Source organism: Onthophagus taurus, chromosome 7 (assembly GCF_036711975.1).
Source record: "Onthophagus taurus isolate NC chromosome 7, IU_Otau_3.0, whole genome shotgun sequence".
NCBI lineage: Eukaryota > Metazoa > Arthropoda > Insecta > Coleoptera > Scarabaeidae > Onthophagus > Onthophagus taurus.
Window position 1 is genome coordinate 3,091,342 of NC_091972.1, and position 27,221 is coordinate 3,118,562.

Below are 27,221 nucleotides of genomic sequence, written 5' to 3' on the forward strand. Positions count from 1 at the left end.
ATTGTAAAAAATCGCAGTAAATTCAAAATACGGCAATAGAATAAAAGTAATGTTTTCGATTACGCAATTTTATGATATATAAATATCATAAATGAAGGACAGGTTTTATGAAAAAAATTACATGTGATTAAATAAAGTAACATTTCCGGTTAGATTATTTGATTGTAATTTATTAACAAAATAAAATCAACTACGAGTATAAACAAAATAAATTTAATAAAAGCTTCTTATTGTAACTAAAAGCCTTAATTTGTAATTGTAATTAACTTTAGTTGTTTTAAAATAATGCTTTAAGTTTAAATCTGAAAGGTAGACAACCCAATTTACGCGATGAATTTATTTATTAATAATTGTTTTTAATTTTGCTGTGTGGGTTATTTAACTCAATATAGCTTTGTCATTGTTCTCAGTAATCGGTTTACTTTATTATAACTGGAACTAATTGTGAATGAGTAACGATTCCTTTAAATTATCAATAAAGAAGTTGGTCATTCTGAAAACAATTTGTTTAAAATTTAAAACGCTGATTTTAGTTGTCAATTGCTAATAATCAAAAATTACATTATCTGCGTTAATTTTCAATATATTGTTATTATTTATATTGATTTTTAAATCGTAAGTATTTTTAATTTAATTTATTAAAATGGGAGTCATCATAACCTTGTTTTTAAGTCCTTGAATCTAACCTAAAATATATGTTTCAGTATGGAATGTCATTGTTTAATATTACAGTAATTAGCAATTTCAATTAAATTGGAACATCAACTGCAATGTGGCAAGCCAGCAAGTTATTTTTTATGACACAGTAGAAGAGAAAGGGATCCAGCGTTGTCGTTCAATTCTGTTTTCGACCCGTATTCTGCGTATCAGTATATTAAAAGTTTGTGATGATAAACAACACAAGGCAAATACAAACACGATAATGCTATCACGGATATAAAGTGTAAAAACGTTAACCGCGCGATATAACTGTAAAAATCCAACAAAACCGTTAACAAAGAGAAATATGTTTACATGTAAACAGACATACTTTAAAATAATGTGAGCTTTAAATGTTAGTGACTAAAAATAAAAATTTAAAGATACAATACAATGCCGTCCGCTTTATATGCTTCTTTATATAAGCATTGTGCGATTCGAAAAAGGCAAATTGTGTTAACATGTTTCGAAGTGATTGTACCAATTCTTACTATTGCATTTATCGTTTTCGCAAGATCACAAATCCCAGGTTTTCATAAAATATATGTGAATACTACAACATGGGTTGATCCGATTGATGAAATTTCCTTGAAAAGTCGTCTCGGAATCGATGAATTGAGCATATATTACACACCAATGAATAATTTTACTTTTAATTTAATAAGAAAAATGCAATTGAAATTAGATTTATATAACCATCATATTAGTGGATTTCCAAATCAAAATATACTCTTTAATTATTATAATAAGAATCCGAGCACTGGTACAAATGTGGTTATTGTGTTTGATGATGTAAACGGGCCTTCTGTGCCAAAGGAATTTCAATATAATCTCAAAATTTACAAGGATTTTATCGAATGGAATACCGATGATCTTTTTATCGAATCAAATTCTTACTCACCAGGAACTGGTATAAAAAATATTTTAAATCTTTACCATAAATTAATAGTTGTTTTTATTTAGGTTCTATAAATTATATTGAAAATGGCTTTCTCCCAATACAATATGCAATTGAATTGTCCTTCATAGAAATTGTTACTGGAAAACCATTGGATACCCAATTTAAATTTGAAGAATTCCCATATCCACCACATTCAATTGATTCTGGAATGAATGAAGTTTTCATTAAGGCACTTCCATTGGTGACCATTTTATCGTTTCTTTTTATTTGTTCTTCTGTACTGAACAATATTGTCCAAGAAAAATCCCAAGGAATGAAAGTAAGGTCTTATTATAAATTAGTTTTAAAAATAAAGATAATCATAAAAATATTAAAAATGAATCATATTATAGTTAATGTGATGTATCTAATATCTATGTGTAAAACTATCATAACATTTCTTAATATGTAGAGGTAAATATCAGAATTAATACCACATTTTATTGAATACTTGAATTTTATAAAATAATAGGGAGGAAATTGTATTGGTTAAAGCTGAACATCTATGTAGAAATATACTGGAATACTTTGCTGTTTTCCTCCAGTCATCCAATTTTTTGTCCTCTAAACCACAGTCCACAATATTCTTGGAAAATGTTGAAAAATTACTTTCTTTCACTATCAATATCTGACAGTGGTTAGTGTAGATAAATATGTGGTATAAAACCATATAAATATGGAAAACATTTTCTTTAATTAATTTCTTCCAAAACACTGTTGAGAATTCTATTTTAACAACTATTTGCCAAAAACCGCCCATATAAATTATGAAGATAGAGAAATTAATCAGGGAAAATGTAAAATACAAGACATGGTCAAGTGGTTCAAGGTCATGTGGAGAGATTGGACCAATGGGAAGAAGACCACCTAAGACATGGACCCACAGTTAGTTATCCTCATCTACAAAATGAAAAGAGACAAGGGATTACGCCTAATCAAACGAAGAATAAGATGTCTTTTACCAGCAGTTTTCTACAAATAGCATCTACTAAAATTACAAATTTGAACTGGTGATAAACCGATGTGTTTTTAATGTGGGGCATATTTTATTTTTTCGATATTTCATATAATTTCGCGGTTTAGTAGGATGCGGTTATTTCGAAAACGACCTGGCGCATTTTAACGTGGTTTTTACCAAAATATGTCAAATAATGTCGGTTGTCGGATTCCGTTATCAGTTTTTCAAAATTGGGGCTCCTTAATTTTTTAAAAGCGGTAATGGAATTACAAATTAAAGAGAAACAGAAATAAGCTATGCGGGAAAAGGAACAGATGGTATGTCCGACAGTACGTCGCGCCTTTATCTTACATACATAAAGAAATAAGGCGCGACGTCCTGTCTAGGACTCACCATCTGTTCCGATTGGACCCCCGTCACACCGCAGAGCTTATTTCTGTTTCTCTTTAATTTGTAATTCCATTAAATCGCTCTTAAAAAATTAGGAAGCTCTAATTTTGAAAAACTGATAACGGAATCGGATAACCGACATTATTTGACATATTTAGGTCAAATCCGCGAGGAAATCCACCCAGCCGTTTTCGATATAACGGTGTCTTATTAAACCGCTATTTTCGGCGAAGCTGTATGGAATATCGAAAAAATAAAATATGCCACTCATTAAGAACACATCAGGCTACCTAATCTGTTCAAAATTCAAATTTTTTCATACGATAGTTTTTGAGAAAAAAAATCGCAAAGATGACAAAGTTGGCGGTACTGTAAAAAAACTTTTTTCATTTAATTCGCGATAAAAAGAAAACCGCTGATCCGAATATTTTCAAATTAACCTATGTTACGTAGAAATGTTCAATGATTACAACAAACTTTGTCGCAATTTTTTTTATCGAGCGGCTGTGAAGATATCGATCTCTAAAGTGTGGGGCCTTGACTTTTTGCACCGATAGTAGTCTTCTGAAAAGAATATCTAGTCTTTTGTTAACAGTACCAACTCTCCTACAAACAGGCGCAGTCTTCTGTAAGCACTATTTAGTCTTTTGCAAATAGCGAGTTATTGTCTGGTAGACTTCTGCCATCTAAGGCCCACTTTTACAATCCTCCTGATAAACTATCCAGAGGATAGTTGCCATGGTTACGGCGGTTTTAAGCGCTCTCATTGGCTAAGACTCGTTACTACCATCTTCTGGTTAAGCTATCTAATTATTATTATATGGGATTATTATTATTATGGTTACGCGCTCTGATTGGCTAGTAGATGGGTTTATCTATAAGATAAATTTAACTAAAAGATGGTAGTAATGGACCTAAAAACTGGATTTATCTATCGGATAAATTTATCAGGAGGTGGTAAAAGTGGGCCTTAAACAATTAATTAAAGATGTGCCATAAGGAATACGAACCAGGTTGTACATATAATGCCAAATTGTATGATATGCGATAAAGGTTAGTTGTATAACAACAGGAGTCGATTTTGATGAATCTGAGAAATACTGGTAGACAATATTTAATCATCGCTACCTCTTCAGTGATGACAGAAATGACAGACCATAACTAAAATGCTAGTGGAAAAAATTATTTCACAAATTTGCAGTTTTAGAAATTCTTAATATTTTGAGAAAACTTTAGAAACTATCATTTTATTTGTTACTAACAATAAATAGCGAATTAATATATATTTAATAATTTTTTTCTTAGTTATTTCTTCTTATATTATTATAAAATAAAATATTGAACAAAAAAATAATAAAACATGCATTACATGCACAGTAATGATATTCTACATGGGTATAGAATGTTAGGCAATTCTTATACTTGTGACTTATAATTAGTAATTGTTATATCCTCATTGATGATGGTAAAATCGACTAATTTCAGACATTTCATCATCAATGTTAATTTTAATCTATTTCACAGAAATGACTAATGTGTATATTATCTGAGTTTTCAGACTTTGATTAGTAATGCAATTCATTATAGAAATATTATCGAAACGTTTTTATAATTAAATAAAAACCATATAAAAACTTCCAACTTGCGTTTATTAATTTAAAGTCGTACTAGTTGGAAGTTTTTATATGGTTTTTATTTAATCATTATTCTTGCAACATGGATAACTCTTTCAATTTTCGTTTTTATAATTCACATCCATGATTTTGGTTATCTTTATTTTTAAAACTTCACGAAACATTAAGTTCTTTTCTATTGATTTTGAAATATTTTAGGAATTAATGAAAATTAATGGTTTAAAAAATTGGTCGTTATTTTTGGGATGGTTTTTGAACGGATTTTTATTGAACCTCATATCAATTATTGCAATTATCATTTTGTTAAAATGCAAATTGTGGGAGGTAAAAACTGCTCCTCTTGAACATTGTCATTGGTTGATTATTGGATTGCTATTAATTTTGTATTGTTCAGCGACAATTAGCTTTTTCTTGATGTTTAGTACATTATTTAATAGAGGTAAGATTATTTTAGCAATTTTTTGATGCAATCTATAATCTCAAGACATCCTTTTTGCGATAAAAGCAGGAAACGGGAACTTGATAAATTTATCAAGTTTTAATCACTACGTAAAATAATATTTTTTTTGTTTGTTTATAGCGACTTTAGCAAGTATATTAAGTATTGTAGCGTGGTTGGCTGGATTTATAATATTCACATCAATTGGTCATGGGGCTTTATTAAAATTAGGTTTCAAAAGATTATTTGTATTATTGCCTAACGTCGCTTTATATTATGCATACGAAATAATAGCTGCGTTTGAAACCCGTGGTATGTTTAAAATTTTTGAAATCGAATCTGTTTAATTATATCTTTAAAATTTTTTAGAGGTAAGCTTGAACTTGGCCAACATTTTTGATTCACCCTCTGAAAGCTCTCAAGATGTATCAATGGGAGCACTATTGCTTTATCTGTTAGTTGAAACTTTTATTTATTTTATTTTGGCGTTATATTTAGATCAAATTTTACCAGGACCATATGGGATATCGAAACCATGGCATTTTTTAATTTCGGTACATATACTTTAATATCTTTTTGATTTTGTTATAGAATATCTTTAATATTTGTAGGAAGAAATCTTAAAAAAATCTAATAGTGTTGGAAATGTAGCGTCTACATCTGAAAATAGTGATGCAATTGAAATGTTGAATGTCGATAATAGCAACGTAATGATTCGCGTTTATAATTTAACGAAAGAATACGATAATGTTACCGCTGTTAAAAAGTTAAATATAGATGTTTATAAAGGGACAGTTACAAGTTTGTTGGGTCGTAATGGCGCTGGAAAGACCACAACAATGTCCATGATGACTGGTGTGTTATTTATCATTTAATATTGTTCAATTAATTATTGTTCAATTAATCAGGGATGATCCATCCAACATCTGGAGATGTCTTTGTTGACGGCGTGAGCATTCTTAAACATTCAGAAAAAGCAAGAAAATTAATGTCTATTTGTCCCCAACACGATTTATTATTTAAAGAATTAACTGTTTGGCAACATTTGATTTTATTTGGATTGGTAAGTAACTCAAAGACATCATATAACATTGATTAATATTATAATATTGAATTAGTTGAGAGGATCATCTAAAAGAGATTGTGAATTACAAGCTATGGATCTATTGAAAAACAAACTGTATTTATGGGAAAAACAAAATGAGTTGGTCAGTAAACTATCTGGTGGAATGATGAGGAAAGTTGCTTTGGGTATTTCTTTAATGGGAAATCCAAAGGTAAATTTAATTTATTTTCTTTGTATAGGATTTTTTATTAAGCTCAAAGGTTTTTTCATCCTGTATTTAACTTTATTGCTTTATATTTTATCACTAAATGAATCATCATTTATTTATCAAAGTCCCCTTTATTCCTCACCTAATTAAACGAAGTCATTTTTTAATTCAACATTTATTGTTATTAATTCTATTTTAATATTTTCCTTATTCAATTAGTTGCTCATATTGGATGAACCTACAGCTGGAATCGATGTAGAAGCACGTCGAGAAATTTGGGATTTAATCCTCAGCTACAAAAATTCACACACAATCCTCTTAAGTACCCATTTCTTAGAAGAAGCTGACGAACTTTCCGATAGAATCGCTATAATGGACAGGGGAACACTTGTATCTTATGGCACTTCTATGTTTTTAAGAAACAAATACAGTATGGAGAAATTTAAAACAATTTAACATTTTAGATTTAACTTAAATTATTGTTGTAGATGTAGGATACATTTGCACTTGCGTGGTTGTGGATGAAACAAAAATCGAAGGTGTTGTAAGTGCCATTAAAGCATTTATACCAGAAGCAACCAGATTAACGCAAGAAGATGTCATGTGCAAAGCTACTTCGAAGGATGTTGTTGAGTTTGCTTTACCAAGTAATATGAAACATAAATTTCATCATCTTTTGGCTCAAATACACGGTCAAAAATTAGAATTGGGTATTAAAAGTATCAAGTTTAGTAATACTACTCTTGAGGATGTTGTTTTGAAGTAAGTTTGAATCAGAAAGCTAGTTACAGAATGTTTCGCATTCTTTTAAAGTTTATTATTATGTATCCTTCTGTCCCAAATTATGGTATACATTTCTCTAAAATTTATGGATTAAGGAAAGTTTGGAGAATTAACGAATCTATTTAATATAATATAATGTAATCTTAATTTAATTAATGAAAGAAACTAGAGGTCTGTTTGTCGAAGGTTAAATCAAATCGATGTTTTGAGGATATGTACGACACAACGCAAGTTTAAAGGTCATACTACATGACGCTGGGCGAAGCAGAACAAGAAAGGCGCTGTAAAAGAATTCTCAAAATATCAAAATTGACAATCATCTGCGTTAAATTCTGTTATAAGTAGAAAACTAAAGGTGATAGAGAAAAACGTTTCCCATAAAAAATAATGATAATGAATCAAGATAACTTATCCATAGTCAATGCCACCATAGATATCATCATTTCTTAGGTTCAAGCCAGGATTTCTCAAAATATCAAAATTGACAATCATCTGCGTTAAATTCTGTTATAAGTAGAAAACTAAAGGTGATAGAGAAAAACGTTTCCCATAAAAATTAATGATAATGAATCAAGATAACATAATCTATAACCAATGCTACCATAGATATCACCATTTCTTAGGTTCAAGCCAGGAATTCTCAAAATGTCCAAATTGACAATCATCTGTGTTAAATTCTGTTATAAGTAGAAAATAAAAGGTGATAGAGAAAAACGTTTCCCATAAAAATTAATGATAATGAATCAAGATAACACAATTCATAACCAGTGCTACCATAAATATCACCATTTCTTAGGTTCAAGCCAGGAATTCTCAAAATGTCCAAATTGACAATCATCTGTGTTAAATTCTGTTATAAGTAGAAAATAAAAGGTGATAGAGAAAAACGTTTCCCATAAAAATTAATGATAATGAATCAAGATAACATAATCCATAGTCAATGCCACCATAGATATCACCATTTCTTAGGTTCAAGCCAGGAATTCTCAAAATATCAAAATTGACAATCACCTGCGTTAAATTCTGTTATAAGTAGAAAATAAAAGGTGATAGAGAAAAACGTTTCCCATAAAAAGTAATGATAATGAATCAAGATAACATAATTCATAACCTATGCTACCATAGATATCACCTTTTCTTAGGTTCAAGCCAGGAATTCTCAAAATATCAAAATTGACAATCATCTGCGTTAAATTCTGTTATAAGTAGAAAATAAAAGGTGATAGAGAAAAACGTTTCCCATAAAAATTAATGATAATGAATCAAGATAACATAATTCATAACCAATGCTACCATAGATATCACCATTTCTTAGGTTCAAGCCAGGAATTGTCAAAATATCAAAATTGACAATCATCTGCGTTAAATTCTGTTATAAGTAGAAAATAAAAGGTGATAGAGAAAAACGTTTCCCATAAAAATTAATGATAATGAATCAAGATAATATAATTCATAACCAATGCTACCATAGATATCACCATTTCTTAGGTTCAAGCCAGGAATTCTCAAAATGTCCAAATTGACAATCATCTGCGTTAAATTCTGTTATAAGTAGAAAATAAAAGGTGATAGAGAAAAACGTTTCCCATAAAAATCAATGATAATGAATCAAGATAACTTAATCCATAGTCAATGCCACTATAGATATCACCATTTCTTAGGTTCAAGCCAGGAATTCTCAAAATGTCCAAATTGACAATCATCTGCGTTAAATTCTGTTATAAGTAGAAAATAAAAGGTGATAGAGAAAAACGTTTCCCATAAAAATCAATGATAATAAATCAAGATAACTTAATCCATAGTCAATGCCACCATAGATATCACCATTTCTTATGCTCAAGCCAGGAATTCTCAAAATTGACAATCATCTGCGTTAAATTCTGTCATAAGTAGAAAATTAAAGGTGATAGAGAAAAACGTTTTCCACAAAAATTAATGATAATGAATCAAGATAACATAATTCATAACCAATGCTATCATAGATATCACCATTTCTTAGGTTCAAGCCAGGAATTCTCAAAATATCAAAATTGACAATCTTCTGCGCTAAATTCTGTTATAAGTAGAAAATAAAAGGTGATAGAGAAAAACGTTTCCCATAAAAATCAATGATAATGAATCAAGATAACTTAATCCATAGTTAATGCCACCATAGATATCACCATTTCTTATGCTCAAGCCAGGAATTCTCAAAATTGACAATCATCTGCGTTAAATTCTGTCATAAGTAGAAAATTAAAGGTGATAGAGAACAACGTTTTCCACAAAAATTAATGATAATGAATCAAGATAACATAATTCATAACCAATGCTACCATAGATATCACCATTTCTTAGGTTCAAGCCAGGAATTCTCAAAATATCAAAATTGACAATCATCTGCGTTAAATTCTGTTATAAGTAGAAAATAAAAGGTGATAGAGAAAAACGTTTCCCATAAAAAATAATGATAATGAATCAAGATAACATAATCCATAGTCAATGCCACCATAGATATCACAATTTCTTAGGTTCAAGGCAGGAATTCTCAAAATTGACAATCATCTGCGTGAAATTCTGTTATAAGTAGAAAATTAAAGGTGATAGAGAAAAACGTTTCCCATAAAAATTAATGATAATGAATCAAGATAACATAATTCATAACCAATGGCACCATAGATATCACCATTTCTTAGGTTCAAGCCAGGAATTCTCAAAATGTCCAAATTGACAATCATCTGCGTTAAATTCTGTTATAACTAGAAAATAAAAGGTGATAGAAAAAACCGTTTCCCATAAAAATTAATGATAATGAATCAAGATAACATAATTCATAACCAATGCTACCATAGATATCACCATTTCTTAGGTTCAAGCCAGGAATTCTCAAAATATCAAAATTGACAATCATCTGCGTTAAATTCTGTTATAAGTAGAAAATAAAAGGTGATAGAGAAAAACGTTTCCCATAAAAAATAATGATAATGAATCAAGATAACATAATCCATAGTCAATGCCACCATAGATATCACAATTTCTTAGGTTCAAGGCAGGAATTCTCAAAATTGACAATCATCTGCGTGAAATTCAGTTATAAGTAGAAAATTATAGGTGATAGAGAAAAACGTTTCCCATAAAAATTAATGATAATGAATCAAGATAACATAATTCATAACCAATGGCACCATAGATATCACCATTTCTTAGGTTCAAGCCAGGAATTCTCAAAATGTCCAAATTGACAATCATCTGCGTTAAATTCTGTTATAAGTAGAAAATAAAAGGTGATAGAGAAAAACGTTTCCCATAAAAATTAATGATAATGAATCAAGATAACATAATTCATAACCAATGCTACCATAGATATCACCATTTCTTAGGTTCAAGCCAGGAATTCTCAAAATGTCCAAATTGACAATCATCTGCGTTAAATTCTGTTATAAGTAGAAAATAAAAGGTGATAGAGAAAAACGTTTCCCATAAAAATCAATGATAATGAATCAAGATAACTTAATCCATAGTCAATGCCACCATAGATATCACCATTTCTTATGCTCAAGCCAGGAATTCTCAAAATTGACAATCATCTGCGTTAAATTCTGTCATAAGTAGAAAATTAAAGGTGATAGAGAAAAACGTTTTCCACAAAAATTAGTGATAATGAATCAAGATAACATAATTCATAACCAATGCTACCATAGATATCACCATTTCTTAGGTTCAAGCCAGGAATTCTCAAAATGTCCAAATTGACAATCATCTGCGTTAAATTCTGTTATAAGTAGAAAATAAAAGGTGATAGAGAAAAACGTTTCCCATAAAAATCAATGATAATGAATCAAGATAACTTAATCCATAGTCAATGCCACCATAGATATCACCATTTCTTATGCTCAAGCCAAGAATTCTCAAAATTGACAATCATCTGCGTTAAATTCTGTCATAAGTAGAAAATTAAAGGTGATAGAGATAAACGTTTTCCACAAAAATTAGTGATAATGAATCAAGATAACATAATTCATAACCAATGCTACCATAGATATCACCATTTCTTAGGTTCAAGCCAGGAATTCTCAAAATATCAAAATTGACAATCATCTGCATTAAATTCTGTTATAAGTAGAAAATAAAAGCTGATAGAGAAAAACGTTTCGCATAAAAATCAATGATAATGGATCAAGATAACGTAATCCACAGTCAATGCCACCATAGATATCACCATTTCTCAGGTTCAAGCCAGGAATTGTCAAAATATCAAAATCGCCAAAAACTATGAATGAATATAATAGATTGTGTTAGAAGTGCCTTCGACGCATTAACTAAAGAAAAGTTAGATAACGTATTCTCGACACTACAAAAATGTAAGGAGGCAACCATGATGGCCTCAGCAGGCAACAACTATAAAATTGAATAAATTTGAATCTGAGCATGCTACATAAAAACTTTTCGAACGAAAGTTCTAGCAAATTGTATTCTTAACAAAATTTCTCTCAGACGCATAGATATTGAGAAAAATATGAAAATTCATGAATAAAGAAAAGCTTCGCCATAAAGGCCGTTTACATTGAACCAGCTGAATTGTGTTTAAATGTGTAAAATTTTCATTGATGTATGTTTAAATTAAGTTACAAATTGAATTACTAATTTTACAAACACAATAAAGTTTTGTATACCATAATTTGAGACAAATTGTAAGATGTAGAAAATATCATGTAAAAGAATCACCTTCCAATATCTAAAGATTACCTTTTTTACTTTTTAGGGTAATGTTTGGGACTCAACAAGATCAAAGTAATTCACCTAAGAGTGTTGATAATCCTGGTGAGTGTTATATTTTCAAGTCTTTACGTTTTGTTTTATTTTTATTTCAATTTTTGTTTCAGATCATGGAAAATCGAAAAACAAAGCGGTTGATTTGGCGACTATAGATAAACCAGGTAGGATTTTTATCATAAACTTTCTATAATGGTAATTCAAAAAGTTGGTGCCAATGTCTGAAACAATAAAAAAAAATTGTTAAATTCAATTTGACTTAGACATTAACTTTTTAAATCACCCAATGTAATCATTGAAGGTTGAGTAAAAATTTATGGTTACAGTTTATATTATAATGATGTTTATATTAATTTTCTATATTTCTGGTTACTTCTTGCTATACTAGACTTCGCCAAATACAGAGGTAATTTGTTCAAAATTGTCATGATTATACTAATTACACCAAAGTATCGCAATTAATTTATTTATGTTACAATTATTGCACCAGTGTATTCACATTATTTGTTATTTTTTTTAACTTGATTTTTTTTTGTTTACATTTTATCTCAACAAATCTAATTTTAGTTATTTTATTTTTTCAAGAAAAATTTACTGCCCAAGCAGAGAGGGCAACACAAAATAAACAGACTAAAGAAGTAGTCACATTTATCAAAAAGCTTTGGTTCTTAGCTAAAAATCATTATAATTTCTTAAAGAAATCGTATATTTATTGTTTTTTTATGGTAAGTTTAAGACGAAATTTTTAAAAAAAAATTATACATCGCATTTTTTTAGCTTTTAATTTGCTTTATGTTCGGAGCAATAACAATGATTGCAAGCAAAATGGGTCAACGAAACGTTTCCAATGATGGAACAACATTTGAATTATCTCTAGCGCAATATGACAATACTCACGTTTACTTTTCTATTGATGGTGCAAAAGACGGAAGATTGAGTAATGTTTATCATGATGTTGTTGCATCCGTTGGTAGTATTCCATTACGTGTTAGCAGCGCTATTGATGGTAATATAAATTTCGAATATCTTTAAAATGTCTTATTTAACAAAATTTTATAAATATGAAAGCTTTTACGGCCAGTCTTAATTGAACTAAAACTAGAATTCTTCTTGTTTTAGAAATTGTTAAAATGGGAATTGAAAATATCGTCTTTTATAAACGTTGGATGATTGCAGCAACTGAATTTAAATTACATAACGACGAAATAAAAAATGTTAAAGTTTTATATTCAAATAATGCTCATCATGGAGCACCTATTTCTTTAAATCTGGCAACAAATACAATTCTAAAATATATAACTGGAGATGATGAATATTGGATTTCCGCTTTAAATACACCTTTACACTCTGCCAAACAATCGTACATTGAAGTACAACAATCATCAAGTGCAAATATGTTATTATGGTTCTTTTTATTACCGTTAGGTTAGAAATTTATATTTTAATTTATAACCCATTTTGATGACATTGTTTTTTAGGTCCACTGTTTTTAATGAGTACAACATTACTTTATCCAACATACATGCATTTAAATGAAATAAATGTTTTACAAAAACTTTGTGGTGTTCCCACTTGGTTATATTGGATTATAAATTATATAGTTGATTTTGTGCTTGTGTCATTCAGCAGTTTAGTTTTGATTGCTATATTATTACTGGTTAATATAAACACTAAATTTGCCACAACTCATCAAACATGTAAATATTATAATTAAAATTTGTTTATTAATGTAATTTTTTATTACACATTACAGTTGAATTGTTCAGTATTTTGGTTCTCTATTGCACAACAAATTTGCCATTTGGATATTTGTTTACGCGCATGAAATCGGTTGAAACGGCAATCTTTCGTTATGTAACGTTTTCGCTACTTTTGGGGATTGGATTTGGGGCTGCTTTACTTATTGCAGAAACTATTGAAGCAACGTCTCTTTGGACGTTTATTTTTGAATGCTGCGTCGTGTTAGTCCCACAAGCAAGTTTAACGTATCTTTTGGGCAGTTTTGCTGTAAAAGTCGTTGAGGTACATAATTGGGATATTAAATCTGAAGATGAAGTTGATTATCTTTGTAAATTGAATCATATGCCATGTTGTGGTGAGACATAATAGCAACACTTTGTGTTTATAAAGACTTACAAATTGTTTTTTTGATTAGATCCAAATTCGGCAGAGTGTGTTGCTTGGAAAAGCGCTATGACTTTTGGAGTTGATATGATAATTGCTCAACTTGCAATATCATTTATGTACTTTCTTATCCTCCTTATAATGTATTCTGGATTTGGATCTGATTATATTTTTGATATGCTTGATACTAAGTTGACACCAAGTTGTGTATCTAGCTTTCAAGGTAAATACTTCAATACAATTAGATATAATACAATAAATAAATTAATTGCAGAAAGACCTCAAAATTCTAATGATGATACTATTGGTGAGTTTATGATTTCATTTTTTAAAGATTTTTATTTATTTGTGTATTTCAGGACTACAATCTGTTTCTGTAACAAATCCTGTTACAATTAAATCTTGTAAGTTATAATCTATTAGGTTAAATTAAAATCGATAGGTCGTTTGTTTTGCTAACATAAGAAATTAATCAGTAATTAAATCTTATTTAAAAACCCGTCTTAATACCTACCAAATAAGCAGCTTAACAAAAACATAGTTTTTACACTTCCTTCTTTCCCTCGAAATTAATTGTTTTGATATTTTTCCAGATAAATCTTCAGATGATAACACTGATAATAAGGGTAAGTGTAATTTTGTAACATATCAAGATTTTAAACTAAAATTAGAACTAACACTAGAAACTTTCGGGTTTTGCCGTGCGTCTTTTAATAAAAGGTTTGACGTTTCGGATGCCATGTTGCAACCTTCTTCAGAAACTGGTTCGAAGTGACGAGATCAAAAATCGGTAACTATCAGTGATGTGAGCTTGTAAATTACCAAAAAATAACCATAGTTAATACCAAAAATTAATTGCCGTAATTTACACGATAAATTACAATAAATTACCGTAATTTACTAGGTAAATAACGATATTATTTTGAGTAAACTACAGTTTTTACGGTAAATATCGTATTTTACAACACTTGGCATATCAACCAAGTGGAATGGTGGGAAAGCGAACAAGTTATAACACGTGTATCGCCGACACACAACGCACGTAGTTAGTCGTGTCTAGTGTCTCGTATCGTGACTTTGTTAAAAAGTGATCATGGCCAGAAAAGATAAAATTAAAAGCATTATAGTCGATGCTTTTATAAAAACTAATGGAAAAACATACAAGTGTAAATTTTGTGAACAATCTTACGTCTTGAATGTGACAAGGATGTCTCAACACTTAGTACAAAAATGTATACGCTGCCCTCCAGCGATAAAGAAAGCTATCCACCAAGATTTGAATATAGGCGAAAGAACGTCATCTTCATTTGCTCCATTTGTTATTAAATTATTATTATTTATTAATTTATTAATATTTATTATTAAAATAAAAATATAATATACAGTGTGACCCGTTTGAAAGCGGAACACCCTCGTAAAATTTGTATTTATTATCCGATTTCGATAATTTTTTTTTTTTAATTGCAGAGCGTAAGAAACTGTATCTTGGGACAAAGAGTGATATTTTTCTTAAAAAAAAACAAGGCCTACTATTTCACTTTTTAGGTGCTAAAAATGAAGAAATCATATTAGGAATTTTTTTACAAAAAATGTGAGTACACCACTGCATTAAGCGCCTTTTGAAATGGGCATATACCAAATCTCATCAAAAATGGTTACAAATCAACACCGTTACAGATAATTGAAAAATATAATTTTTTATAAATTAATCTCATCTGATCTAGTAGACCATGACAAAAATGTAATAAAATACAGAGAATAATACAAAACTATTTAACAATATTTAACAGAAATTCAAAAAATTGAAGAAAAAAACAACATTCAAGGTATTAATAGAAAATAAAAACTAGTTAAATGTCTGTTGCTTCCACCAATCCACCGTTAAGTTCGATACATTTATTGTACCTTCTTCGTGCATTCATTGTTACATTCCTCAGTTGCTATGGAGTAATGTCTGCACATGGCTGAACTATTCTAGCACGCAGTTCATCTAGCGACTGTGTCCTTGACCTGTAAACTTTCTGTTTAAGGATTCCCCAAAGAAAAAAGTCGAGTGGTGTCAAATCAGGAGATCTTGGCGGCCATTCAATAAGATGACTATTTCTTCCTATCCATCGATTTTCAAAATTTTCATTTAACCAACGGTTTACCACTACTGCGTTATGCACGGGAGACCCATCTAATTGAAATTTTATATTCGCACATACCAGAGATGGTAAATTGTTTAGCGCATTCGAAAACTCATTTCTTAAGAAATACAAAAATTTTGTTGAATTTAAATTGCCCTCAAAGAAAAATGGACCAATAATTCTGTTGTCAAGTATTCCGCACCACACATTTATTTTATGCGAATACTGTCGCCTTGCGTTGATGATCCACTCTGGATTTTCTGTGCACCAATACCTTGAATTTTGCGATGACACCACGCCATTTGTTGTAAACGTGGCCTCATCGCTAAACAAAATTTCCCTTAAAAAGTTTCTGTTTTCCAAGTATTCACCTTGAGCCCATAAACAGAATTCTAGTCTTCTCTCTTCGTCTCTTGGTTCAAGAGTGTGTAGAAATTTTGGTTTATAGGGTGTAATTTTATTTTTTGTAAGGCACCTTCTAATACATTCTCTTGGAATATTTAAATCTATGGCAGCCGTTCTCAAACTCGAATGAGGGTTATTATGAAAATATTCCACTATTTGATTATTATTTCTAATTTCCCGGCGTGGATTTTGAACTTTTAGAATTTGTTTTGATACACTGCCTGTATCGTTGAATACCTTATTTACCCGGTGAACGGTGCTAGCACTAACCGGAGGCATATCTGGATGCCTGTTATTAAATTCTATAGCCGCTTTTCTTTTCGAAAGAATATTATCGCCAACAAGGCGTACAATTTCAACTTTGTGTCTAACACTTAGTCGTTCCATAATTACACCACTAAATTGCACGCTTTTTATAAAATTTTTATAAGCACAAAACTGACAGAAGTAATGCTTTAAATCACTTTCATAGAATTCAATTCTTTTTTTTTATTTCCATGGTTTACTAGATAACTATTTTTTTATTTCCATGGTTACAAATGTAAATAGTTTTTGTATTATTGGCTGTATTTTATTTCCTTTTTTGTCATGGTTTACTCCATCTGATCAAATAAATTCATAAAATATTGTATTTTTCAATTATCTGTAACGGTGTTAATTTGTAACCATTTTTGATGAAATTTGGTATATGCCCATTTCAAAAGGTGCTTAATGCAGTGGTGTACTCAGATTTTTTGCAAAAAATTTCCTAATATGATATCTTCATTTCTAGCACCTAAAAAGTGAAATAGTAGGCCTTGGTTTTTTAAGAAAAATATCACTCTTTGTCCTAAGGTACAGTTTTTTACGCTCTACAATTAAAAAAAAAAATTATCGAAATCGGATAATAAATACAAATTTTACGAGGGTGTTCCGCTTTCAAACGGGTCACACTGTATACAGGGTGATTCAAGAAACCGCTGACAGACTTCTAGGGCGGATAATACATCAAAAATTAAGATGAAAAGTCTTAATATACAGGGGGTCGCAAATGCCTCCTTAATGAGATATAGCGGGTCAAAGTTTCTTTAAAATTAAACAGTATCTGCAATAAAAAGCCCTTTTTTAAAAATATTTTCAACTCCACTGCTAATTTTGTCAAACGGGCAGTATTTTCGTGTAAAGTGATCAATTATCTATCAATTGGTCTCATAGAAAACTTTGATTAAAGCAAGAGTTTTTGATTGAATTAACAAATTTTCTACAAACGTGTTTTTCTTAAAAACTATTGCTTAAAAAAAGTGCTTTTTATTGCAGATAATGTTTAATTTGAAAGAAACTTTGATCCGCTATATCTCGCCAACGAGGCATTTCCGACCCCATGTATATTAAGACTATTCATCTTAATTTTTCATGTATTATCTACTCTAGACGTCTGTCAGCGGTTTTTTGAATCACCCTGTATAATATTAATTTTTTATTAATGTAATATTTAAAAATAAAATTATAACACGTTTTTACGATACAGATTTATTACCGCAGTAATTAAAATTTGTAATTAAAAGTCGTAAAAATTACGGTAATTTAACATCACTGGTAACTATAAGTCGGAAAAACTAATTAATAATCAGTTAACGCTAATTACAAGCTAATTAATAACTAATTGCGTCGCGTCCGGTGTGAGGCGGGAAGAGGTCTTCGTGTTCACCACCATCTTCCATGTTCTGCTAAGCTCCCAGCCATCCTCTCTGTTAACGTTATTTTTATGTCGGTGGATCTCTATGGCTTCTCTTGTCAGTCTTTGGTGGTATCTGTCGTCCCTAGCCAGCACCTCTGTTTGTTCGAAGTCTATTCGGTGCCCCTCTGCATGGCAATGTTCCGCAACCGCCGACTGCTGGATCTTCTTCAGCCTTACATCCCTCTCATGCTCCTTGATGCGGCACTCGACGTTGCGCCCAGTTTGGCCAACATAAACCTTCCCACAACTACACGATAGTCGATAGACTCCCGCTCCTTTTAATGGAGTTAGTTTGTCCTTGGCTATCGGGAGTGTGTTCCGAATTTTGCTGACCGTGCCGTACCGCACTACGATGTCGTTCTTCTTGAGGTGCCTAGCAATTCGTTCCGTTACACCTGAAACATAGGGAAGACAGATAAATCCAAGTGGTTTTGTACTTACCGTGTCCTCTTTCTGCTTTCGCTGCTTGATGGCCTGGTTGATGTCCCTCGAAGTGTATCCATTCTTCTGCAGCACGCCTCGTAGAAAGTGTTGCTCCTTCTTCAAGTTCTCTCCTTCACATAGTATCACGGACCTCTTCTGTTGGGGATGATGATGTGAACATGCCTGTAAATACCTCTTGGTATGGGTCTTCTTTCGGTATACACCAAGTTCTATATCTCCATTTGTCGTTCTGGTGACCAATACATCTAGGAAAGGTAGTTTTTTTTGGCAGTTTCTGTTTCCATGGTGAACTTAATCATAGGATGTTGAGAGTTCAAGTGATCCAAGAACTCTTGGAGCCGTTTTTGACCATGTTGCCATATCACAAACGTGTCATCCCTATATCGTAGCCATAGTTTTGGTTTCCACTGGCTCTTCTTCAAAGCGTCCTCTTCGAATAATTCCATGTAGAAATTAGCTATAACTGGCTATAGTGGAGATCCCATGGCTGCCCCTTCGAACTGCTCGTAAAATTCTCCTTTCCAGCTGAAATACGTCGACGATAAGCAATACTCCACCAGATCTGGCACGTATTCTGGTAAACCCTCCGGAATGAGTTTTCGGCGAAGACCCTCTACAGCATCCTTAACTGGTACCCTAGTAAAAAGGGATTCCACATCGAAACTTACCAACATATCCCCAGCCTCCAGCTTTACTCCTTTAACTGATTCCACAAAATGTGTAGAATCCCTGACATACGATTCCGTGTTACCTGTAAAGGGAGACAGAATCTTTGCAAGATGTTTGGCCAGCTGGTATGTTGGGGAGTTGATGGCGCTGACGATAGGGCGGAGGTGGACGTCTGGTTTGTGAATCTTCGGTAATCCGTAGATTCTTGGTGGTACCGGCGCACTATGGAAAATTTAGTCCGTTTGCTGATCAAAAATCAATAACTTTTTTGTTTTTAAAGATAAACCTTTCAAACTTTGTACGAATATTCTACATTACAGGAAGTAAGAGTACCAATTTTCTTTTTATTATTATTTTATTATTTTTTATTATTATTTATTATTATTTCCTCGTATGTACGAACTATAAGACAAACTATTGTAATCACGAAAAATCCGCTTCGAGGTTTTGATAAATCTTTACATTTGATGGTCCTAGAATCAATTTTGACCATTTTAGCATTACATCTGTATATGTGTTAGTATACAGTATGTACTATACACGTGCGTTTGTAAACATGATAACTCAAAGACCCAATCATCTACTTCGATGAAATTTGGCATACGACTATTAAATTAAGACAGTTGATCTCTACCAACTTTGGCGACAAATTACGAAGTAGCAGTTTACTTTAATAGATTTAGAAACTGCTTCATATAAATTTTCATATAACTTGCACTTTAAATAGAGATTATCAGATAAAATATTGTATAAATCTGAATAAGAATGAGTAACTTTCAGATACAACATTCCTACCACCTCACATAACCGGAAGTAGTACTTTACCTGAACCTGTACCCATTTGTTTCATATAAACTGGTACTAAGTAAAAAAAATATTAAAATTTTGTATAAGCCTTTATATGAAAAAGGTATAAATAAAAAATTACATTGAAATCATGAAACCGAAAGTAGTATTTTACTTAACAAATCACTTTCACATGCAATTTTACATACAGGAGTTAAAATAAAGTAAATTCTACAATTATTTTGAATTTAGTGCCTTTTTTAAAAGTATTTTTACAAACATTTATTTTTGAGTCGTATAAAAATGTGAGAAAGTCGAGTGTAGAGCACTGTAGTTTTATTATTATTATGCAACTTAAGAAAAAAATATACAAAAACTGCATTATTGAGTCTCTTTAGAAAACTCAATTGAAATTGGTCGACAGAACCGCACAGAAGAGGGAACAGGATTTTGCCACACTACCTTACCAGTTTCTTCGTCAATTAATCTAATAGGTACAAATGAAGCTATGAACAAATTAGCATCACATACCATATTAGACTCTTCAGGTAGTACTTGCTTGTATTCGCTTTGTCCAGATGAGCCATCACACCCCCACTTACTATATAAAACTAACTTTTGTAATCTAGACTTATATACTGACTCTATTAATAAAATTCTATTAATCGTGTGATTTAATAAATCTTGTAAAGATGTTACCTTTGCATATGTATTGCTGATTTCTATGCTAGAAACAGGTGGATAACAGCTTTTTTTACTTTCCTGGATGTTGTGATAAGGTGGCAATAAAAAGCAGCTTTTCTCATTGGTTAGATTTCTAAGGTATAAATATTGTGCTTTAGTCAAATCTAAATCAATGTAAACGCTTAATGCTTCATCTGCACTCAATGGTTGTGATTTATTATGGTGGATCTGTTTTAAAATTGCTTTCTTTTCATCACGCTGCAAATCTCTTATAGTCTCCACTAAATTTGCTTCATCACTTTCTCCCATGGACCGTAATCCCTGAATATACGCACTGTATATGCGATCAAATCCATATTCATTTTGCAATGTGGTATTTTTTTGAAAAACAAAAACATTTTTCACGTAAAAATTTAATTAAGCCCGAAAGATTTTTTCGATCCGCAATGTAAGCGAGAGCTACTTCACGTTTTAAGCATCTTAATATAACCATTTTGTATAATAGTTTCTTCGCATATATTGTATTGAAAAAAACTAATTTTTGCCCATAGGAAACATAAAAAGTACTATATTACTATAAATAGAAATATTTACGGATATTAGAGCACTTACCTTATGAATTAATAATTTTAAATAATGTTCTGAAAAGAACCGTACTTAATAATGACAAACGATAAGGCGGAGGAAAACTTAAGACAAAAATCGGACGTTACTTTAGGGTATATTATGACAATGACAACTAAAAATTATGATTACACACATACTAGATTTTAAACAAAAAAAAAAATAAGTGCGCCATTGGCCGTTGAAGATTTATCCACGCCAACTAAATTAACGGGCAACAATATGTAACCGAAAACTGATTACATATTGTGCTGAATAACTGGAAAAGCATACTTAGAAACAAATTTTTATAAAAATAATTTTAAAATAAGACTATTTTTTTAATAATTAAAAATGATTGGGGCTTTATATTTAAATAAAAATGTACTAAGGATATAACTTTTGTGGACATACTGTATAGCATTGCTTCTTCCGATTTTCCGAAAATTGACTATATTCTCGTTATATTATTATTCTGTATGCCAAGTTTAAGCTACTTAACCTAAGAAAAGCCATATTGCATTTAAGCTATGTACGTCGTCACTAAACAAAAGTAACACTTCCGTGCGTGACGTGGACCTCTTAGTTTTCTGGTCATAACTTCTAAATAGGCAAGTGTTGGCAGCTAATTTTTTTTACATGTTTTAAAGCAATAAATAGTCTTTAAAATTATATACAGGGTGTCCCACCTAAGTTGCCTCGGTCCATAGCCGAATTATCATTGAGTTTTTCAAAAAATGTTCCAGATAAAAGTTGAATCGAATCATATTGTACATATTTTAAAATTAGTTTCAGTAATGGCGGACTTCCGCTTCTACCGGAAATGGATATCAACTTTGTTATTTTAAATAGAACAGCCTGTATATTATTGCATTTTTGGATTCTTTGTGAAATTTCAATGGTACTTTGTTAAGGATACCTTAGGTCTAACTGGTATCGTTTTTGAATTATATGACGATTTTCGAAAAAAATGACATTTGCAGCGTCTTATAAATTTGGCAATATTGCCGAAAGTGAGAAAGCTAGAAAGATTTGGTTTTCTGTTTTGGATTAACAATAAAAGAACACACGTTTGCTAATAGAAAATTATGCATTTATATTACGGAATTCTTAAGTAGGGATCTGTAATTTTCGAACTTTTTAATCATGGATAACTTATTTTTTTTAAATGGAACAATATACCAATTTTTGCATAAATGGATGTAAAATTTAATTTCCTTTCAGTTTTATACAGGTATCATGGTGTCTATCTTCAACGGTTTTGAAGATATTCACGATTTTTCAGTTTTTTACGATAGATATGTATTGCGAAGTAGGCTTAGGACTGGTAAAATGAAATGGACGCTTTGCAATACTATTAAAAATTGAAGTAGGCTTGGAAAACAAACTAGGTAAACTGTCATTGCTGTTCCACGCATTAGAACTGTCATTAGTGTTCTACGCATTAGAACTGGTTTTCAAAGTATTATTTGTTAACATAATAATTAAAAATGTCACATACGCGGAAAGAATTAGTCGATATGGTTTTCGTTCTCGGCGAATGTAACAAGAACGCTTTGTTAGCGTCAAGACTTTACGCACAACAATATCTGGAAAGAAACTGGAAAGATTTACAAATACTGGACCCGTAAAACGTACTAAGCGCAACCGTAATAACTCCGTACTTACGGATGAAAACCAGTTGCACGTATTGTTAGCTGTGCAAGAAAATGCAGAATCTAGTGTGCGTGAAATAAGTAGGAGGACAAACATCAGTAAATCTTCGGTACACAGGATTTTAAGAAAACATAATTATCATCCGTATCGAATCCAGTTGCACCAGGAAATTACTGAAGGCGATTTCGAAAGCAGGCTGTTATTCTGTCAGTGGGCAATTGAAAGAACTAATCTTGATGCGAATTTTTTCGGACAGGTGATGTTTTCAGATGAAGCTACCTTTCACAAAAATGGGTTTGTGAATCGTCACAATTGTCATTATTATAATACAACAAACCCCCATCGATTCCTTGCAACGCATAGCCAGTACAGATGGTCAGTGAACGTTGGGCAGGTGTCATTGGAACGCATATCATAGGCCCTTTCTTTCATAATCAACGTTTGACGGGTAGGATTTATTTAGAATTTTTAGAAAATAGTTTGGGCGTTCTGTTGGAAAATATTCCACTAGCTATTCGTCAGTGGATGTGGTTCCAACACGATGGTGCTCCACCGCATAATACCGCCCAAGTACGTCGGTATTTGGATGTGTCCTTTCCGGACCGCTGGCGCTGTTAGATGGCCTCCGAGATCGCCAGATCATACCACTTGCGATTTCTTTTTATGGGATTTCATTAAAAGCAAGGTTTATGAGACATCACCAACTACTCCTGACGATATGCGTCAACGCATTGTAAGAGCTTTTCAAGAAATCACACCAGAAATTCTCAGAAATGTGCAAAACTCCTTACAAAAACGATTTCTATTATGTAGTGAACAAAACGGACAACATTTTGAACATTTGATGCAATAGTGTTTTTTTATTTGTGTTTTGTTTCCAGTGGTCTTGTTGAGTTTTGTTGGCCACTTTTTAAGCATGCCAGTAATATTTCTGCCAGTCCCAAACCTGGTAAAATGCGAGGGGAAGGTGGCCGGCGCTGCGAAATAAGTATCTATCGTTAAAAACTGAAAAATCGGGAATATCTCCAAAACCGTTGAAGATAGACACCATGATAACTGTATAAAACTGAAAGGAAATTAAATTTTACATCCAGTTATGCAAAAACTGGTATATTGTTCCATTTAAAAAAATTAAGTTATCCATGATTAAAAAGTTCGAAAATTACAGATCCCTACTTAAGAACTCCGTAATATAAATGCATAATTTTCTATTAGCAAACGTGTGCTCTTTTATTGTTAATCCAAAACAGAAAACCAAATCTTTCTAGCTTTCACAGTTTCGGCAATATTGCCAAATTTATAAGATGCTGCAAAGGTCATTTTTTTCGACAATCGTCATATAATTCAAAAACGATACCAGTTAGACCAAAGGTATCCTTAACAAAGTACCATTGAAATTTCACGAGGAATCCAAAAATGCAATAATATACAGGATGTTCCATTTAAAATAACAAAGTTGATATCCATTTCCGGTAGAAGCGGAAGTCCGCCATTATTGAAACTAATTTTAAAATATGTACAATATGATTCGATTCAACTTTTATTTGAAAAATTTTTTGAAAAACTCAATCATAATTCGGCTATGAACCGAGGCAACTTAGGTGGGACACCCTGTATATTTTAGACCATCGCTAAACATCGCTAACTGCTAATACACTAAAACTTTATATTAGCAGTCGTTAAAAATCACTACAAAAATAACCGAAATACGTGAAATCAGAGACATGTAAACTTTGATAATTTTTTTTTACTTAAATACGTCATATAAAAATAAAACTTATGTTGATTAATAAAATCTGACATTTCTACTATAGGATTCAATTGAAAAAAGAAATAAATTCCGACTTTCGAAAAACCCATTTATGATCAGCCAACGACTCAAATTGCCCATAGTGCGGCGCCTGCACAAACAAACCTTTCTGCTGGAATTCCTGTGGTTTTTATCAGTTCCTTCATTTTTCTTACGATTTTGTCTGTGGGGTCCTTCTTGATCTTCCTGTAGGTGGCTGGGTCCAGTAGGTTCATCATTTTGTCGTCGTATTCTTTCCTGTCCATAACAACGGTGGCATTCCCCTTGTCTGCTGGTAACACGACGATTTCTGACTTTTCTTTTATAGATCGGAGTGCTTTCTTTTCACCAACCGTCAAGTTCGATTTTGGTGGTTTGAAAGTTTCTAGTGTTAGTTCTAGTTTTAGTTTAATTCACACCGGCCGTGAAAGCCTTCGTACTTATAATATCAAGATTTTATAAGCATAAATGCTCGTTGTTAATTGAACTAACACTAGGTCTAGTGTTAGTTCTAATGATAGTGCAAGTGTTAATTCTAGTTTTAATTCAATAAAAAGAATCAAGTGTTATATTCGAACTTGTTTTTGAAGAATGTTGCAAGATGGCATTCGAAAAATCATACATTTTTGACCCACAGCTTAACCTGAAAGTTTTTAAGTCTAGTTTTAGTTCAAATATCAATATTTTGTTCTCATTTAAAATCTTTTTATAGATCTTCAATCTGTGTCAGTGTCTGATTCACTTAATGTCAAAATTAAACCAAGTAAGTTTTGTGCTTATTTATAAATAATGTTGTACTAATTAATTTTTGATGTAGGTAAATCTGGCGATAATACTGATTATCCAGGTAAACGATTTTTATTGTTTTAACGATACGAAATATACTTAAAATATTTTAGGTAATCAAACTGACAAGCATCTATTAAAAGTAAAAGGAATTTCAAAGAAATACTTATGTTCCGGTTGGAAATTTTGGAAATGGCATTGGATTCGTCCAGTGACCAATTTAGAATTTAACGTCGCCAAAAACGAATGTTTCGGGTTATTAGGCGTAAACGGCGCGGGTAAAACGACAACATTCCGTATTTTAACGAACACAATCAAACCAAGTTGCGGAAGAATTCAGTACACTGGTAAACAATCTAGATTAATCATGGGATATTGTCCGCAAAAGAGCGCTCTTATCGAACGATTTACTGTGTATGAATTGCTTGAGACTTTTGCAAATTTAAGTAACGCTCCAGTTACTAAAAACGATTTAGAAGGATTACTAGCAGGATGTGGTTTATCGAACTACATAAATGTTCCATGCGGAACGCTAAGCGGTGGTAATAAACGCAAATTGAATATGGCTGTTGCTTTTGTGGCCAATCCTGAATTATTACTCTTGGATGAACCTACAACTGGCGTTGATTTGGTTGCACGGAGAGAACTTTGGCGAATTATTGAAATGTTTAAAAAAAATTCGAGTGTAATTTTAACATCTCATAGTATGGAAGAGTGCGAGGCTCTTTGTGATAAGTACGAAATTACATAATAAACAAAATTCTCTTTCATCACCACTCTACTCTCGTCCACTCTATGTCCATCTATTTCAAAAACATTAACAGTTTTAGATTAAATCAAAACTACAAAAGAGAATTTTATTTATTCGTTCACTTAACTTTGATAAAAATGGGTTAAAATTATTACTAAGGATTAATTTGATTCGTTTTTATTAGAATTGCGGTTATGAAAAGTGGAACAATTAAAGCAATGGGGAAAATATCCGATTTAAAAAAAGAATATTGTGTTGGTTATATAATTAAAATTGAGTTTCAAATTATGGATAAAGATGATATGGGGGCGCATCAAGATGAAGTATTTAAAGAACTTCACATTGAGTTCGGTTTAGGGGATGAAAGAAATGTTGTTGAAAAGGAAAGATGTTTTGTATGTAAAAAAAAAAAATGAAATATATTTATTTATATCAATACATATTTTAGAATACATTGCAAGTTCAAGTGAAACATTCAACTTGGGAGGATATCTTTTTATTTATGGAAAGATTAAAAGGGCGGAATCATGATTTGGGTATATCAGATTATTTTGTTAAAGAAGTTTCTTTTGAAGATGTCTTTTTAACAATAGCTAATACAGCTGATTTAAGTGTGTAATGATTAAAAAATATTGTTTAATTTTAATTACAATGATATTCACTGGTTATAATTTGATTAAGTCTAATCAGTATTATACATTAGCTTTTACACGGAATAAAAATTAGTTTAAAAAAATGTTTTTTTTAACCAATATTCGATTTTTCCTTAAGTGAGAGTGAAATATTAAACTTCCGTCCTAGATAATTTT

General features: G+C 31.3%; 1 protein-coding gene across 2 annotated transcripts; it reads left to right on the top strand.

Moving 5' to 3' along the window:
• Positions 1–445: 445 nt before the first annotated feature.
• On the top strand, positions 446–27,159 carry LOC111420024 (phospholipid-transporting ATPase ABCA3-like). 2 transcript variants are annotated; one of them, XM_023052926.2, is made up of 28 exons: positions 446–615; positions 705–1,609; positions 1,663–1,919; positions 4,820–5,060; positions 5,202–5,372; positions 5,430–5,614; positions 5,672–5,915; positions 5,969–6,123; positions 6,179–6,337; positions 6,554–6,764; positions 6,823–7,096; positions 11,859–11,917; positions 11,980–12,033; positions 12,258–12,275; positions 12,455–12,594; positions 12,647–12,875; positions 12,989–13,294; positions 13,348–13,566; positions 13,623–13,964; positions 14,025–14,216; positions 14,268–14,300; positions 14,353–14,397; positions 14,587–14,619; positions 25,588–25,638; positions 25,693–25,722; positions 25,775–26,396; positions 26,597–26,807; positions 26,861–27,159. In XM_023052926.2, the coding sequence occupies exons 2-28, from the start codon at positions 1,093–1,095 to the stop codon at positions 27,029–27,031; spliced, it is 5,169 nt and encodes a 1,722-aa protein (XP_022908694.2). In that variant the 5' UTR covers positions 446–615; positions 705–1,092; the 3' UTR covers positions 27,032–27,159. The 2 variants fall into 2 exon arrangements, with proteins under 2 accessions (XP_022908694.2, XP_022908697.2); XM_023052929.2 differs by lacking the exon at positions 12,258–12,275 and having other exon boundaries at positions 447–615.
• Positions 27,160–27,221: the final 62 nt, after the last annotated feature.